The sequence below is a fragment of the Talpa occidentalis genome, unplaced genomic scaffold, assembly GCF_014898055.3.
Source record: "Talpa occidentalis isolate TD23 unplaced genomic scaffold, MPIMG_talOcc4v2.1 talOcc4.8, whole genome shotgun sequence".
NCBI classification, from domain to species: domain Eukaryota; kingdom Metazoa; phylum Chordata; class Mammalia; order Eulipotyphla; family Talpidae; genus Talpa; species Talpa occidentalis.
Window position 1 is genome coordinate 21,155,923 of NW_023605194.1, and position 16,078 is coordinate 21,172,000.

A 16,078-nucleotide genomic window follows, 5' to 3' on the forward strand; every position below is an offset into this window, starting at 1 on the left:
TAGCAGTTTTCTCTTTACCTGTGAACATCTCAGGAGCAGTTGCAGTGGCTAAGGATACAGTTGCTGTGGGACTGTTGCTGGTAGCCATATGGGCTAGCATTTAGATGTGAATAGTACCTTAAATTAAATATTAATAGAGGTGAGAGAGAGTCCTAGCTGTTAAGGTTGAAGAGAGTACCTGTATTTTATTACTGTTTTATAATAGCAAGAGTTAGATACCCATCATTGGTAAAAAGTTGGGATTTCTATTGTATGTGATTGTGTTTCTAAAATTACTAGATCTAGATCTTCTAATTTGCCTGTGGGAAAGCCTTGCCTGAGTTGACTCCTGGTAGTCTTCTCTTAGGTGTGCAGGGCTGACTGGGAAGAACTTGCTTGCATAACATTAGTTTCTAAGTTTTAGAGTATCCCTTCAGGAGAATATGTATTGTGATTTATTTTTATTTTTGGTATTTTCACATGTTATTAGCTACAGCATAGACCCTAGTGCTTCCTCATTCCCTCCCCTCCAGCCCCTCCCCTGCACCATGCCCCTGTCATCATTGCCTGGGCCCTCTGGAACTCCTGCTGGATCTGAGCATGGGTCTTCATCTGTTCTGACTGTTGCTTACGGTCTCAAAACTGGGATTTGTATCTTAATTTCAGCTGTGAAAAGTACAGCGCCTCCGTGGCCCAAGCCCCCTCCCCCCCCCCCCAGCTCCTGTTTGACCAGCATGGGACCCAGAAGTTTAAAAATCATGTCAGAGCCATCCAGCAGGAATGGTTCCTTTTTCATGATATTTTCTATTAGCTGTGCCTTGAGCTTCTATCACCCTGACTCAAATCCTTTCATAGCTGTTGATATTTCTCCACTTCTCCTTATAACAGCTTCTGGATTAGTTCAGCCATGGTGGGGATGAAAGTCTGTGGGGAGCAGGAGAGGGGAGTGCTGGATTTCACATTTTGAAAGGGGCTGGAGCTTACCTTCTTGACCTGGTGTTCTTCCCTCAGTATTCTGTATTGCGATTTAAATGGCAGTATTACCCTCTTATTACAGTACTAAAAAAGATGAAACAAAATTCTTTAGGAAATTTGATATGTTAAGGGGGACAATATAAAATCATTCTGAAAAAATAACTTTGCAAAAGTCAAGGATGCAATAAATGTATAAATACTGGAGGTTCAAGAAGGAATAATAATACTTCCTTATGGAGTGATATACTCTGGAGTCCTTTTTGTTCCTTGTCTGTATCTTTTGTTACGCAGAGTTTTATATTTTTTCATTGCAGGAAAGGAACTCTCTTTTTAAACTTCTAAAACATACCATGTCTTTAACATCAATGGAATAAGAGAAATGCATTTAAGAATCTAAAACATGAAGTGCCGGGCTTTAAATATGATAGTCTCTGGTGATGGAAAGATGAATACTGTGGGCCTCCCTGGTGGCACAGGAGTTAAGCACTGCACCATGCAGCAGTCCACAACCTCTGCAGCACGAGTTCTATCCCCGGCCGGCCAGGGAGAAACCCACATGGCGAGGCAGACCTCTCCTGTCTCGTCCGCTGTTCCCCTCAGCAGTGTATTTCAGTCAGTCTGCCTGTTCTGTTCCCCACTCTGTCTTTGGTGGATCCTCTCAACCCACACATCTCTGCCCCCAGCTCTTGTATGCATAAGTAAATAAATCTTAAAAAAAAAAAAAAAGATAAATACTGTGTATCCTCTGCCCTCATATAACCCATAGTATCCAGACAGAAGTGTCATTTTATATCTTTATCACTGGAGAATATGTTAACATGAGAAAAGGGGGAAGCTTTTTCCCTGTGGGGACAGAGCATTGTTTTGGAGAAACTATTGGAGTCACTTCTCAGATTCTGTATCTTTCCTAATTTGTGTAGACTATTGGAATTCCAAAATTAAAAGCCACATTGGGATTATCTAACCTCCCACCTAATAGTCCTTTTTTTATAGTATTTCTGCCATATGGTCACCCAGGCACTACTTGTACATACTCAGTGATAGGACAGTCATTTCCATTATTAGAAAGCTCAAATCCTTAGAAAGTTCTTCCTTACATTGAGTCAAGTTTACAACCTAATGACTGCCACCTAGTTACATCTTTTGTCCAACAAATAGCACCACTGCACAAGGGTGACCCTCTCAGGAGAGTCTGAAATCCAGTTCCATCCTTGCCAAACCATGTACCTGAGAAATAGCAACTGCCCAGAGATAGATGCCCTTCGCTTACTGGCACAGTGCTGCTATGTGGGCTCGCATAGGAAACCTGCCAGCAAAGGAATCATGTATATATTCCAGGTGCTTCCCAGGTCAGGCCTTTGCATGATGAAATTAGAAGAAATAGTCTAAAGTTCAAATGTGCAAAATTTGATTCCTATTTCCGGGTGACTTTGAGCAAATAATTTAACCTTTCACTTCTGATTCATTACAGTCAAAATAGGGTAAGTCATCTGTTTCTCACTGTAATGGATCAGAAAGTCTTGTTGAAAATGATTCTCTGAACCATTATAGAGCGATGATTGTGATTATACATTAGAGAATCATTTCTAATTTTTATAATATTTTATTCCGTAGGGAGGCTGAGAAGACAAAACTTCTTATAGCTGCACAAAAACAAAAGGTTGTGGAGAAAGAAGCTGAGACAGAGAGGAAAAAAGCTGTTATAGGTACTTGGATTTCTTTTCTGAAATGGATGTCTTTTAAGTACATGCATTATGAGTTTGTTCTGTACTCTCATTCTCATGTTGGATGTTAAATGGGACTCAAATATGATTGCAACATAGAGTGGAAGAATTCTGGAAACTTCTTGGTACAATCAGATGTCATAAAAGCCTTGTAAAAGTAAGTGAGGTCTCTACCATGTTATTGGCTGGCACCATTGTCTTTTTGAAGACAGGAAGAGTGGATAAGGTTTTTGGGCAGCGTTCAAGTAGGGTGTTTGTTTATATACAGTAAGAATAGGAAAGTGTTTTGGCTAAAGCTCAGAATCATTATATACATCCTTGCTGTTAACATGCATCTAGTTTTATCTGGATAGATACTGCCTTCTGAAAAAAAATACAGCAGTATTACAGCTCATTTTGAAATACAGTGACTTCTCTAACACCCTCGGATACTATGATATTAAATTGCCATCTTAGACTCTCTAACGAAGCCTTAACATTTTGCTATAGTTCCTTCATATCATACTTTCTTTTAAGAAAAAATTTATATATCTGTTTGAAACTTCCGTTGTGCCCTTATTGGTCTTACTACTTTCACCTTTCTTCTCAGATAGCTTCTATTCTGAAGTTAATGTATCTTTTCTGTGGCTACTACATTAGTATGGAACAATAACACATCATAAAGTTGTTTTAAACTACAAAAATAGTATCAAGCCCTACCTTTAATTTCACCACCTGCCCTTTTTTCTTACGTAATAACATTAGTTTGAGCCTTACTAATATTGATAAATACAGAACTAGTTCATTTTTAACTGTTGTGTATTTCATTCTGAGTGAACCCCAATTCATTCTGATGTGAAGATTTTGTTATTCTCTAGTTTTTCCTTATTACAAGCAGTGACCCTGAGCTACCCTTTTCCCTGCTTCCTTTTATGCAAGAGTTTTCCGGAGTAGTGCTGCCCAACCTGTGGTGTGGGTTGATGTCCCATCAACAACATTTTTGTTCTGATCTACAATGAGATGAGTACAGAAATTGAGAATGAGTATTTAGAAGTCCTTATAGCATTTTAATGCAGTAATTTTATGTTTTTTGAATCTAATAAAAAGCCAGTTTATATTTGTATGTTTTTAAATTTGTATCCTAGTAATTCATTTTTTGTTATGTTTCATAAAATATTGGTTCCTACTAGATTAAAATACAAAAAAAAAGGAAAGAAGAGTATTTTTTCACAGGTGGTTTGAAAAGTACTACTCTAGAATACATATCTTCAAGTAGATTGATTGGTATACTCATCTTCAAGTTTACAACATTGCCAAATTGCTTTCCACAGTGATTTTTCTATTTGTTTGAATTCCAGTTTCTGTGCTGCCATATTGAATTCCCATTTCTGCATATTGTCCTCAACCTTGAAATTATCAGACTTTTAAAAATTTATTGATTACTAGTAAAATTGAGTATTAATTATTTCCCTTTCTTTGTGTAATTGTTAATATCCTTAGCCCATTAATTGGTGACTTTTTGAATTGGTTTACAGGAGTTCTTCATATCTTCTGGACATTAATCCTTTCCCGGTTTTATACATTGCAAATATTGTCTCTCTGTGGTTAACTGTGAACTTCCTGATGTATAGTTTTATGTAATCAGATTCATCAGCCTTTTCCTTTCTGGTTTGTGTTTTTCCTATCTTCCTATCTCTTTTCCAGCTTAAAGTAATAATTTTATTCTAAAAGTTATAAAGTTTTGCTTTTCATATTTAGGTTTGAATCCCTTTGGAATTTAGTGTTCAGTGTGACAAGGAATTCAGGTTTTTTTTTCCAAATGGCAAGTCAATTCTCTTAGATTATTCAGTAAGTTCTCTTAGATTATTTAGTAAGTAGTTCATTATTTCCTCTACTTATTTGTAATGTCTCATCTGTTATATAACAAGATCCTATATATGAATTGTTCTGTTATTAGGGTCTGTATTTTATTTCAATTTCATCATCTGTCTTTCTCCAGTATGACCTTGTTTTAGCTGTTGTAACTTTTACAGTTAGTCTTGCTATCTGGGAGAGCAAGTTTCTCCTTAACTATTTTTCTTAACTTTTCCTAACTATTCCTAAAATTATCTTGGACAGGGCCTCCCCAGTGGCGCAGCGGTTGAGCGCTGGGCTGCAAAGCTGCCCACAGCTTATGCAATGCTGGTTCGATCCCCGGCTGCTGGCCGAGGGTCCCACATGGCGCCCAGACCTCTCCTGCTGCGCCCGCTGCTCCCTTCAGCAGTATATTTCATTGGTCTGCCTGTTCTGTTCCCCACTCTGGCTCTGATGAATTCTCTCACCCTCCCTCACTTCTGACTGTACCCAGTGCTTATATAAATAAATAAATAAATCTTAAAAAGAGGATTTTTTTTTTTTTAATTACCTTGGACAATTCTAGTCCTTTTATTCCTCCATATAAATTTTAGAACCGACTCCTTGATTTCTGGAAAATACTGTGTTGGAGTTTATACTGTAATTGCATTTCCTGTATACATCAATTTAGAGAGAATTACAATATTTATGAAATTGAGTCTTGTAATTCTATTTCTTCACTTATGAAAAATGTCTTTCAAAAAGTGTCATCACTTTCTTCTTGATGTTCTTGCACATTCTTTATCAGAGATTTATTCCTATGTAGCTCTTAGGATTTTTTTGCTATTACAAATAGGATCTTTATTTGCTGTTGTAAATAGTCACATTTTCTAACTGGTTATTGCTTTTTATAGGTATGTTGTTGAATTTTTAATTTAGTTATTTTGGTGAAAATGCTGTTATTTCTATCAGTCTCTCAGATTTCCCATTTGATCAGTCATGTATCTTCAGATCAGGACAGTTACGGTTTTTTCTTTACAGACCCATACCTATTAGTTCTTACCTTTTTGCTGTAAGTGTTAAAAAGATATAAGTGATAGGCATTCTTGTCTTATAATTAACTTTAAATAGTCTCAGTAATTCTTGCTGTACTTTTATCAAGTTAAAACATTTCCTTCTGTTTCTTGCTTGCCAAGAATTTTTGTCATGACTCAGTGTTAAAACTTATAGAATTCTTTTTCTATATCTGTTGAGATAACCTTATGACTTTTCTTTAGAAAACTGTTAATGTGGTGAATTATATTAATAGATTTTCTTTACTCAATTATTTTGTGTTCCTGGGGTAAATCCACTTGGTCTTGATATTTGAAGTTTATCTCAGTATCTTTTTCTATTTGGCTTTCTAACAGTTTCTTTATAATTTTTACTTTCAGAAATGAGATCAGCTTATAAATTTCTTATATTCTTATTGTCTGTTTTTTGTTTATGCCAGCCTCAAAATTAGTTGGAGGGCATTTCTTCTTTTTCTGTGTTCTGGAACATTTTGTATCAATGTGTATTCTTTGCTCTATAAATTTGGTGGACTTCACTTGTGAAAACCGTCTTGGTCTAGTGGGGTTTGTGCTTTTTTTTTGTATGTACATTTGTATTGTGTGTGTGAGCATTTTACTTACTGATTTAATTTGTATATTGGTTTTAGATCTTTTCAGATATTTCTTTCTTTGTAAGCCTAGTGCTTACATTTTTCTCAAAAATTGTGTTTCCCTGCTATTTCAAATTTGGGAGCATAAAAATAACAGAATTCTCTTATGATTTTTAAAACCCTGTATCAAATATATCTTAATTATCCTAAATTTTGTATCTAATATTGTTTGTGCCTTCTCTTTTACTAGATCAGTTTTGCCAGAGGTCTGTGTTATATTAACCATATTCAGAAAAATGCATTTTGATTTGAATGATTTTGTTATTACTTTCTTTACAATTATAATATTTTCACATACTTTTATTATTTCCTTCTACCATTTTTGAGTTTATTCATTGGTTCTTTTCTAACTTAAGTTACTTAATTTTTCACTTTCAGTCTTTTCTAATGGAAACGTAAGAATATATGTTCTTTTATGTTCGGCTTTAGGCACATCTTTACAAGTTTTACAAGTTTTGAAGTATAGTTTATTGGTGTTCAGTTTAATTTATTTTTAACGTTTTCATTGTGATTTCTTCCTTGACTAATAATTTATTAAAAGTATATTTTTAAATTTCTGATTGAATGGGTTTTCAGGGTGCTATCTTTTTATTGTTCATTTCCATTGTTCCTGCATTATAGTCAGATAATATGATCTGCTATAGATTCTTAAGTATTTGTTGAAATCTGTTTTGTGGCTTATTATACATGGTTGCCTTTTGGTAAATATTTTGTGTGAACTTGAAAAGATAGAATATATATTCTCTATTTGTTGGATATAGGTTTCTCTGTTATCAGATCAGACTTGTTGATTGTGTTGTTCACATCTCTGTATTCTTCTAAAATTTGCCTTCTTGAACTTGAGAGGAGCTATCAATTATCTGAGCCATCAGTTACTGAGAGGAATCTCCTACTATGACCATGGGTTTGCTGACTTCTAATTTTTTTTCTTTGTGTATTTTGGGGCTCTATTATTAAGGGCATTCAGGTTCAGGAATGTTAAATCTACCTGGAGAATTACTTCTGTTATGTAATAACCCTCTTTACCCGCTAAACTTGCTTTTTCGAATAAGGTCTATTTTGTCTGATGATACTATAGCTGTGCCAGATGTCTCCTGGTTAGCTATTTTCTTGGTGTATCTTTTCCCATTCTTTTACTTTCAACTTTTCTGTGTCATTATGTTTTAGGTGTGTCTCTTGTAAACAGCATATAGCTGGATTTTGTTATCTTATCCAATGTGAAAATCTGTCTTTTAACTGGTGAGTTTTAGTCTTTTTATATTTCTTGTGGTTATGACTACATTTGAATTTGTTATAATTTAATGTTGTGCTATTTTCCATGCATTTTATTCTGTGCCGCTTCCCCCCCCCCTTTTTTGGTTGTTATTTAATTGATTGAATCTTCTTTTTTCTTTTACTTGATTGGAAGTTTTACATTCTATAACTAGTATGCATAACTGGTCACTCCTATAAAATGTTAATAAGCATACCTGACTTGACAGAGGCTAAAGTTAATCATTCTTTCCATCCTTTCTTGAACAGTACTTTTGAATGCTTTAACTTTTATCACATTCCTCCACGTTGAAAAGATTGTTTACTAGTTTTTTTTTTTTTACATATTATTTTTTAGATCCTGTCTTTTTATTCCCCCATTGATTACTACTATCATTATTAACTCTTACTAATAAATCCTTATTTTGATTGACATTTGTTAAGTAACTTTTTCCTTTCTATTGCTTCTGGCAAGTCATTCTTTTTTTCTTGCTAGTTGTTTTTCAGTGATGGGTAAGGAATGGAAAACATCTTTAGTCTTCCTTGGTCTGAAATGCTTTTATTTCATTCTTGAATGGTAGTTTGGCCTCTTCTCTTTGAAGATTTTTCTCCCTGTCTTTAGATGTTCTCTAGTTTCACTATGATGTGTATAAATAGAGAAAAGCGTACTTTTCCACTGGGCTGGTTCTCCCTGGATTGCAGCCTTTAAAGGTCTTGATTTTATGCAGAAATCTCAGCTTGAATGTCTTAAAGTCTCATCTCCTTGCCCTGTATGGTCAGTAAGCCAAGTCCCTCTCCCTTGCTTATCTATAATTCACCCACAGGGCTGCCACCCTTACCTCTCCATCTCCCTCGCTTATATCTCCTGTGATTCTTTCTTAAGATCTCAGCCATGTGTTAAAAAACAAATTTTCTAAATTTTTTCTAGCACATTCAGGTGGTGTGAGCTGAAGGCTTTTACCATCATTTCCCTGTTATTTTTCTAGTACTAGGATATCTAGTCATGCTCTTTATTGGTTTATCCGCAAACATAGAATAGTGTCAAATGGAGTTACTGCATTGGTTAGTCCTCTGTTGAGACAACATTCTCTGGATTCTATCAGTAGGCTCTAGATCCCTCACCTTTTATTCAGGTTTTACCATTAGTTTCATCTTATAGCTGAATTTTTAGCTCAGTTGAACAGTATAGTCTTTAGAATAGAATGACACAGAATGATTTTTTTGCTGCTCAGGAAATAGGAAAGTATGTCCTAGAGTAATTGGTAAAGGAGATTGTCATCTGGAAAGAAGAAACCACTTGGAAATTTTCTTCCCATTCTCTACTTGCTTCAAGAGCCAGAGATAAGATATGTTAAATCTTTGGCTGAAGAAGAGAATTGAGAAAGTTCTGTAAGAACTGCAGTGATTAAAGTGTTAAAAAGTCTTCTGTCATCAGGTCCATTGGTTAGACCACATGGTGTTTCATTTCCTTGCCTCCGACTGCCTGCTACAGCTAACTTGTTCTCTCCCAACACTTGTTTTCACATTCTCAAACAAACCATCCTACTTTCTCTTTTATCTTCCAGAGCAGTCAGAATATTCCTTCCTTTATATTGGCTTGATCACATGTTTTCCTGATGGTAACTTCAGAGCTGATCCTGCTGTAGAAAGCTGTATTCCTTAGCCTGTCACTTAAGACAAGGATCTTCTAGTTCTCTTTCTGTTGTTATTTTTTGTTTTTTTCTCTGTCAAGCTCTGCATCACCTTTTCATTGTGATTTGCTCATTTTGTACCTTCTGTCTTTATACTCTGCATGTCCTAGATCATGTGCGCTAATTCCTTTAAGATTTCTATACAAGCCTCACTTGGTCTACCTTGACTTCCTTTTTCTTTCTTTCTCTTGACACATAATTGTCCTATGTTGCCATGCATTTATGTTGCTGCTTTTGTTCTGTGCACTTTCATGAAGTGTCTTTTTCCCTATTAGCTTGTGGACCATTGCTGTTTAATCCCATGAAGGACTGGAGCTGTTCCATTTTGTATTCCCTTTTCCCACAAAACTAGCATTGTGAAGTAGGAAATAAGTTCCCTTTTATTTGTTGCTTATTTATAGTCTAGATAATGAAAGTTAATGAAATAATTAACCTATGAAACCTATATAAGCAAATGTTAGACTTTGTGCTGCTGTTTCTAAATGTCTCCTGGACTAGGAGAATGTCTTTGAATGTGTCTTTTGTCACATAATTACAGAAGCAGAGAAGGTTGCACAAGTGGCAAAAATTCGGTTTCAGCAAAAGGTGATGGAGAAAGAAACTGAAAAGCGCATTTCTGAAATTGAAGGTACATCAGAGAGAAAGAAGTTGTGACTGTCCTGAGCTGCCTTTCTGACTCTTTTGGTAGCGTTGTGAGGGGTGTGCCAGGAGAGGAGGGGTGGGGGAAGCATAGAATAATCCACTCTGGAGGAAGTGACTGCCCTGATATTTTAGATGCAATTTTAAAAATTGTTATGGTTTGTGATTATGGGTAACTAAACCTTTCATTTTCTTTCTTTAAATTGGGGCTTATTAGCAATCACTTTGTTTTCAGTAAGTATGGGAATGCCCTATAATCAGCTGTAAAGGCTATACAAGATAAAAGCACTGCCACCTGTTAGTTCCTTCTGTGAACCAAAAAAAAATTAGCTGCAAAAAACAGAAGGTCCAGTTTTCACAGAGGCTCTCAAACTCCTTAATTTTACCTAGAGATATGGTGATGGTCTTAGCTCACAAGTCTTAAAGACCAAACATTTAACCTCTATTTACTTATAGACTGCTACTTTCTGTCAATCTGCATGAAGTAGATTCTGAATCAAATTTAAAGGCAGTGGGGACAGTGCAGTGGGGATAGAGCAGAACTTTCTTGTCTGGACTTAGTTACTTTACTTGAAGCCTAGAGGGGTGGGGTGTAAGGCTTTGGAATATGTGGGCGTAGAGGAAAGAAGGAACAACTTTAGGTAAAAAATGAAATGGGTTCAGATGAATTGAGAATTATTTGACATTGGCAAAAGTAGTTCCCTTTAGAAGACACTGGGGACTGGGATTTAAAAACTGCTAGTGCCATTATAGCCTTTAAAGTAAAGTAAGGTGTGGAAACATCAGGGAGTGGAGAGAGGGACTCCTACTGAAAGTAGAGTCTGACCTCTTACCCAGCTGAGAAGTGTATTGGCATCTTCCCTTTGTTTTAAGCACCCTTACTCTGCTTTGCTTGCTAGATGCTGCGTTCCTGGCCCGAGAGAAAGCAAAAGCAGATGCTGAGTACTACGCTGCACACAAATATGCCACCTCAAACAAGGTGCCCTGCTCTCCATGTCACTTTCCCGGTGATACAGTTTGGGGTTTGCTTTTCCTTATGGGCCACTCTGATGTGATACAAGTGATTTTATCCAGTATCAAGGAAGGGTAGTTACCATCATGCCCTTTTGCTCAGCCAATCATTTAACAAGACATATTGCACACTCACTGGGTAGGGGACCTTGTATAGTTCCTTATAAAATGGGGGAACTAGAGCAAAGGGAAGCAGATAAAATCAGGCCAAATGCCATAAATCAGGAAAGTTAAAAGTCTTCTCTTGACCTGATGGGAGTGACAGGAAAAGAGTAGAGTTCATTTAAAATTCATTTCCAGATAAAGCCTAATTTTGGGTTAGATGCAGTATTTCTACTCAGACATTCAAAATACACTGTGGTATTGTGGGGTAAGATGTGTTTTCATTGTTGGAAGACAATCTCATGCATTGTGGGTTATTTTGTATCCCTGGCCCTTACCTACTAAATGTCAGAGTACTCAAAAATTTTAACAATCCAACACACACACACACACACACACACACACACACACACGTTTCCAAAATACCCCAAGCTGAATATTGCTTGCTAGTTCTATTTTTTAAATGTTCTGGTCATGAGGAAATTCATGTGTGGTAACTTGAGAGAGGAGATTACATAGTGTATGGGTGAACAGTTTTTGTGTAGGGACTGGGGTAAATTGACTACAAAGTAGAGGCTTTGTTAGTGAGAGTTATTTAATTAAGAGGCAGCTAGATTCCTGTGGTATTCTGAAAAGGGGTGAATATGACCAAGGTTCATAAGATATTTTAGAGTAGACTAGAATAGAGGAGGAGTTGAGGTAGAGGTTGCTAAGGTATGTGATACATCTTGAAGGATTATAGAGTTTAAGCTATAAACAGGGCTTAAGTAGAAAGTTGAAGGAATTCAGCTGAAAATTGAAAGTTAGAAAGGAACAACATAATCTGTATTCAGAAGAAATAAGACATGATAGGTCCACAGAATGAGAACTGTCACTATTTTGAAATGCAGTATAAATTTAGAAATGAACTTGACATAACTGCAATATACAGCTCTATAGAAACAAACAGAATTTGATGAAGATGAAGGCAAGAGGAGAAACTGTAATATTTTACAAAACTAGCCATCAAAATCTGTCATGGGAGAAGCTGGCCAGGCACAAATATCCAAGACCTTGCCATTGAGGTTAGCCTTCTGCCAGAAAGGGGAATTCCCCATTTTGGAAAATGTTACTTCAGTATTAACTCATATTAACAAAGCTTCTGTGGCCAGATTTGATGGCAGTATTTGACAGGATATGAAAATGGGATTGGGAATACATCCAGGGAGTGACAGCTGTAGGAGGACAGTGAAGGACAAGATGGGCTTTTGTCTGGAGGGCAGACAGGAACTCGAGATGAGGCTCAACCAATAATAGTAAAGGTTCTGAGTCTTTGGGGAACACTGGAAATTAGTTTTAATCAAAACTGTTCCAAAGAACATTGGATTTTAGTCAAACCCAGAGAGATTTTGGTTGGATGTATCTTGGCAGTATGACTTAAACAAAACACTATGGCAAGTAGAGAGATCTGGTGTGATTTACACCTTTTATTTTCCTACAGTCAGGTCGGTGGCCTGCTGGGAAATGCCCCTTGTCACCTAACCAGAGAGTCCACGTAGAACTCGCAAATCACTAGTTTACTACATTAGTAGGCTCAGAGAGAACTTGGTTGAAGTTTCGGGTGAGAGGAAACCTTTACTTTGAACCAAAACTCTGGGACCCTGCATTCCCCCTTCACAAATCACCTGTCCTTCACAAACAGTTTAAATATCCAACATCTGGGGAGGCAAGAGGCCAGACCAGGGAATTTCTTGGGATTTTTTTTTTTTTTTTAAAGATTATTTATACAAGAACCAGGGTACAGGCCAGATGCTCAGGAGAATGAGAGGATTTACCAGAGACAGAGTGGGGAACAGAACAAGCAGATTGACTGAAACACTGCTGAGAGGAACAGCGGGCGAGACAGGAGAGGTCTGCTGCACCATGTGGGTTTCTCCCCAGCCGGCCGGGATCGAAGCGGCACTGCAGAGGCTGCGGACAGCTTCACGGTGCGGCGCTCAACTGCCTGCACCACCAGGGAGGCCCATAGGATCTTTTCCAATTCTAGAATGTGGTCAAGAGAACAGAATCACAGAGAACTGACTATAAAGTTATGCACCCAAGTCCTTCCTTTGATGCTCTGTCACTCTCATCTCTTCACCTGTTCATTTCTCTCAAGAGCCAACAGAAGTTCCCGATTGATTACAGGTAGAATTTAGCCATATGAAATGAGAAAATATATAGGAAAGGACACTAAAGGTTCCAAGTCACCATGAGAATGTTACTAAAATTAGTTATTACTTGTTCCCCAAACTCTTCCCTCCACCCCCATCCTCTTTTTATTAAAAATGAACAACTTCTCCTGCATTAGGACAGGAACTTGTGAAGGAACTTCAAGTGTGCAACATAGCTATTAATGGGATAGCTGCAAATTAGAGCACAAGAGGGTCATTGGCAACAAATCAGAGTTGAGTAATGATACCCTTTGGAGAGCAGTTGGGAAAATGCATGTGGGAGAGATGATTGTTGCACCAGAGTGTCCTCATGCCTTACTCTTGTTTGCCCCACAGCACAAATTGACCCCGGAATATCTGGAGCTCAAAAGGTACCAGGCCATTGCTTCTAACAGTAAGATCTACTTTGGCAGCAACATCCCTAGCATGTTCGTGGACTCCTCTTGTGCTTTGAAATATTCAGACCTCAGGACTGGAAGAAAAAGCTCTCTCCCCTCTAAGGAGGCTGTTGAGCCCTCTGGGGAGAGCCCCATCCAAAACAAAGAAAGCACAGGTTGATGCAAGAGGTAGAAATGTTCTACCATATCAGTATGTGACCCAAGGGTTTAAATGGGAACAATGGTTATACAACTCTTCAGATTTACCGAGAACTTGCGCGCCGTCTGTTCTGCCTCTCCTGTGGTAGTCCTGGTTTATCAACTGATTGCAGGATAGAGCCAGCTGTCTGGCACCCAAATGGTCTTGTCAGCCACAGTTTTATCAATTATCCTGTATGTGTTCTTTTCTAAACTGGTATTTGTGAATGAGGGAAAGTCTGATGCTAAGATACTGCCTGCACTGGAATGTTAAACACTAAATACATAACAAGCTGTGTTTTTCTAAGCTGACGTATATTGAATAATGTTTACATTGGCCCCCGGGGGAATGTGTACTCAGCCATTCAAGAGACACCAGAAAGAAGGTGCCAGATATGGTAAATGTGAAGAAGACTGGCCACAGCTGGACCCAGGAGCTCTTTGGGATCTAGTACCAGCCTTCACTCATGTGATTAACATCTAGTCTGCTGAAGTTCCCCAGGAATTGATCTTCCACTTGAGCAACCATTTACTTGATATGATTTGCACCTTTTGTTTTCCTATGGTCAGGTCGGTGGCCTGCTGGGAAATGCCCCCTGCCACCTAACCAGAGATTCCTCATAGAACTCGCGAATCACTAGTTTACTACATTAGTAGGCTCAGAGAGAACTTGGTTGAAGTTTTGGGTGAGAGGAAACCTTTACTTTGAACCAAACCTCTGGGACCCTGCATTCCCCTTCGCTGGGTGATGACTGACTGTGTTACCGCCCCAGGCCAAGTGTGACTAAGGGGCCTGGTTTTTAGTCCACGGACAACTTCTTATATGTCACCTCTTAGCTCTGGCTGGCCAAGAGCAGGACAGAGCTTTATCCAGAAAGAGGAGCCGCATGCAGTTCCTAGCTGTTCACTGCACAGTATTGTGTCATAGTTGCAGGAAGTTTTTATTTTTAAAACTGGATTTGGGGTACATTCATTTGCCCCACCACCTCTGCCTAAAGGTGAAATCCTAGGGCTGTCATGGTTACTAGCACACAGATTTCTCCTTAATATTGTTCATCAGGCACCCACGTAGTATAGAACAAAGAATAACTTGGAAAGCATCCCTGGTCATTTTTTTGTTTGCTTTCTTGGCACTGAGATACTGAAATCAAAATTGGTTTTTTTTTTTTTCAACTTTCACCTTCCCTAGGAAATCAGAAATCCACTAGCTCCTGGCAGCCAGTGGATCGAATCTTCCATGTGAGGATGACAGAGATAGTCTGTGGCTGTGGGAGACCTCTTTTATCTGGACCCTTTTCCATTAAGATAAACTTCCCGAAATAGTGTGTGCCATAGTTAGACCTGAGTTTGTGCAGCTGGGTAAGACACCTTATGTATGCACTATGTGGAGGGGAGACAGAAGACATGGGACCACGTCCAGGAGCCTTCAGCTGACTGTCAGTCAGTGCTGTCAGTCTCAAAACAGCGTATGGGTTGTGCCAAACACTATTTGGGGAAAGCCCTGACTTGAATGGGTCTTTTCCCTGGGCCTTATACTATAGAAGCATTTGTAATACAGAGAGAATCATTTTTTGTTTTGGCTCATTTAATTGTACACATTTTCTTTATGAATGCATTTTGTGTTCTCTAGCCCTCCTTAAAAGAACTTTTTGAACTATCAAAACTCTTCACCTGTCATTTTGTTGCTGCAGATAAAAAATTATTATTGTGGGATGTCTGGATCATTGCCCTTTGTGCTTTTATTCCTAAAGATGTTTCCTGTTCATGCGAGCTAAAAGTGTTTGCCCCAATGTGCTGGGTGTGGGGTTTCTAACAAACCACAAGCCCTGGTGGCAGAGTTGAGGAGCAGGGGGATAAAGTACTTCCGCGTGGACTCCCCACGGAGAGTGCTGCCCTGTGCTCGCTCAGTGAGCTCCAAGCCTATCCCTCCTTCAGGGATGTCCCTTTTGGCAAATATACACTGTAATCTTGAGGTCTAAATTTATATGTGAAATGCTACCTTTTTTAAAAAGAAACTAAATAAAATTATTTTACTATCAGTGATGTGTTATTTTGTTTTTGTTTCTGTTCTGACCTCTTGTCTTAAGCTGCTCCTATGGCTGTCTTGCCCATTTCAATTAGGTGACTTCACTGGACATGCTTTTCTTACATGCTTTCTGGAATGTTGCTTTCCTGGCATAAGAATTTTAAAAGCAGGGTATCCACTCTGAGCATTCTGCCCCTCAGAAACTCCCTGAGAACCGAAATACACTGGGGAAGAGAGGAATTAAATATTCCTACGTGCCTACCTGCACAGATTACAACTGGCAGTGGTGTAGCATAGCTGACTTCACCAATTCAGGTGTTGACCCAAGAACCAAGCTTGGACCTGCCCTTCCCAGATTTCAGTGTTTACTGGGAACAGTTTCGCAGTGATGTTAGGACA

The 16,078-nt window shown here is 38.2% G+C and overlaps 1 protein-coding gene and 1 pseudogene across 5 annotated transcripts in view; one reads left to right on the top strand and one right to left on the bottom strand.

The window, feature by feature from the left end:
* The window catches only part of ERLIN1 (ER lipid raft associated 1), a 36,730-nt gene extending 21,044 nt beyond the window's left edge, over positions 1 to 15,686 (top strand). For all 5 annotated transcript variants that reach the window (XM_037495693.2, XM_037495694.2, XM_037495695.2 and 2 more), the window contains 4 exons: positions 2,569 to 2,660; positions 9,673 to 9,762; positions 10,673 to 10,752; positions 13,415 to 15,686. In XM_037495693.2, coding sequence (XP_037351590.1) covers positions 2,569 to 2,660; positions 9,673 to 9,762; positions 10,673 to 10,752; positions 13,415 to 13,636 — 484 coding nt within the window. In that variant the 3' untranslated portion in view covers positions 13,637 to 15,686. The remainder of the gene's footprint in view (positions 1 to 2,568; positions 2,661 to 9,672; positions 9,763 to 10,672; positions 10,753 to 13,414) is intronic.
* LOC119234061 (prefoldin subunit 6-like) lies at positions 484 to 888 on the bottom strand (annotated as a pseudogene).
* Positions 15,687 to 16,078: the final 392 nt, after the last annotated feature.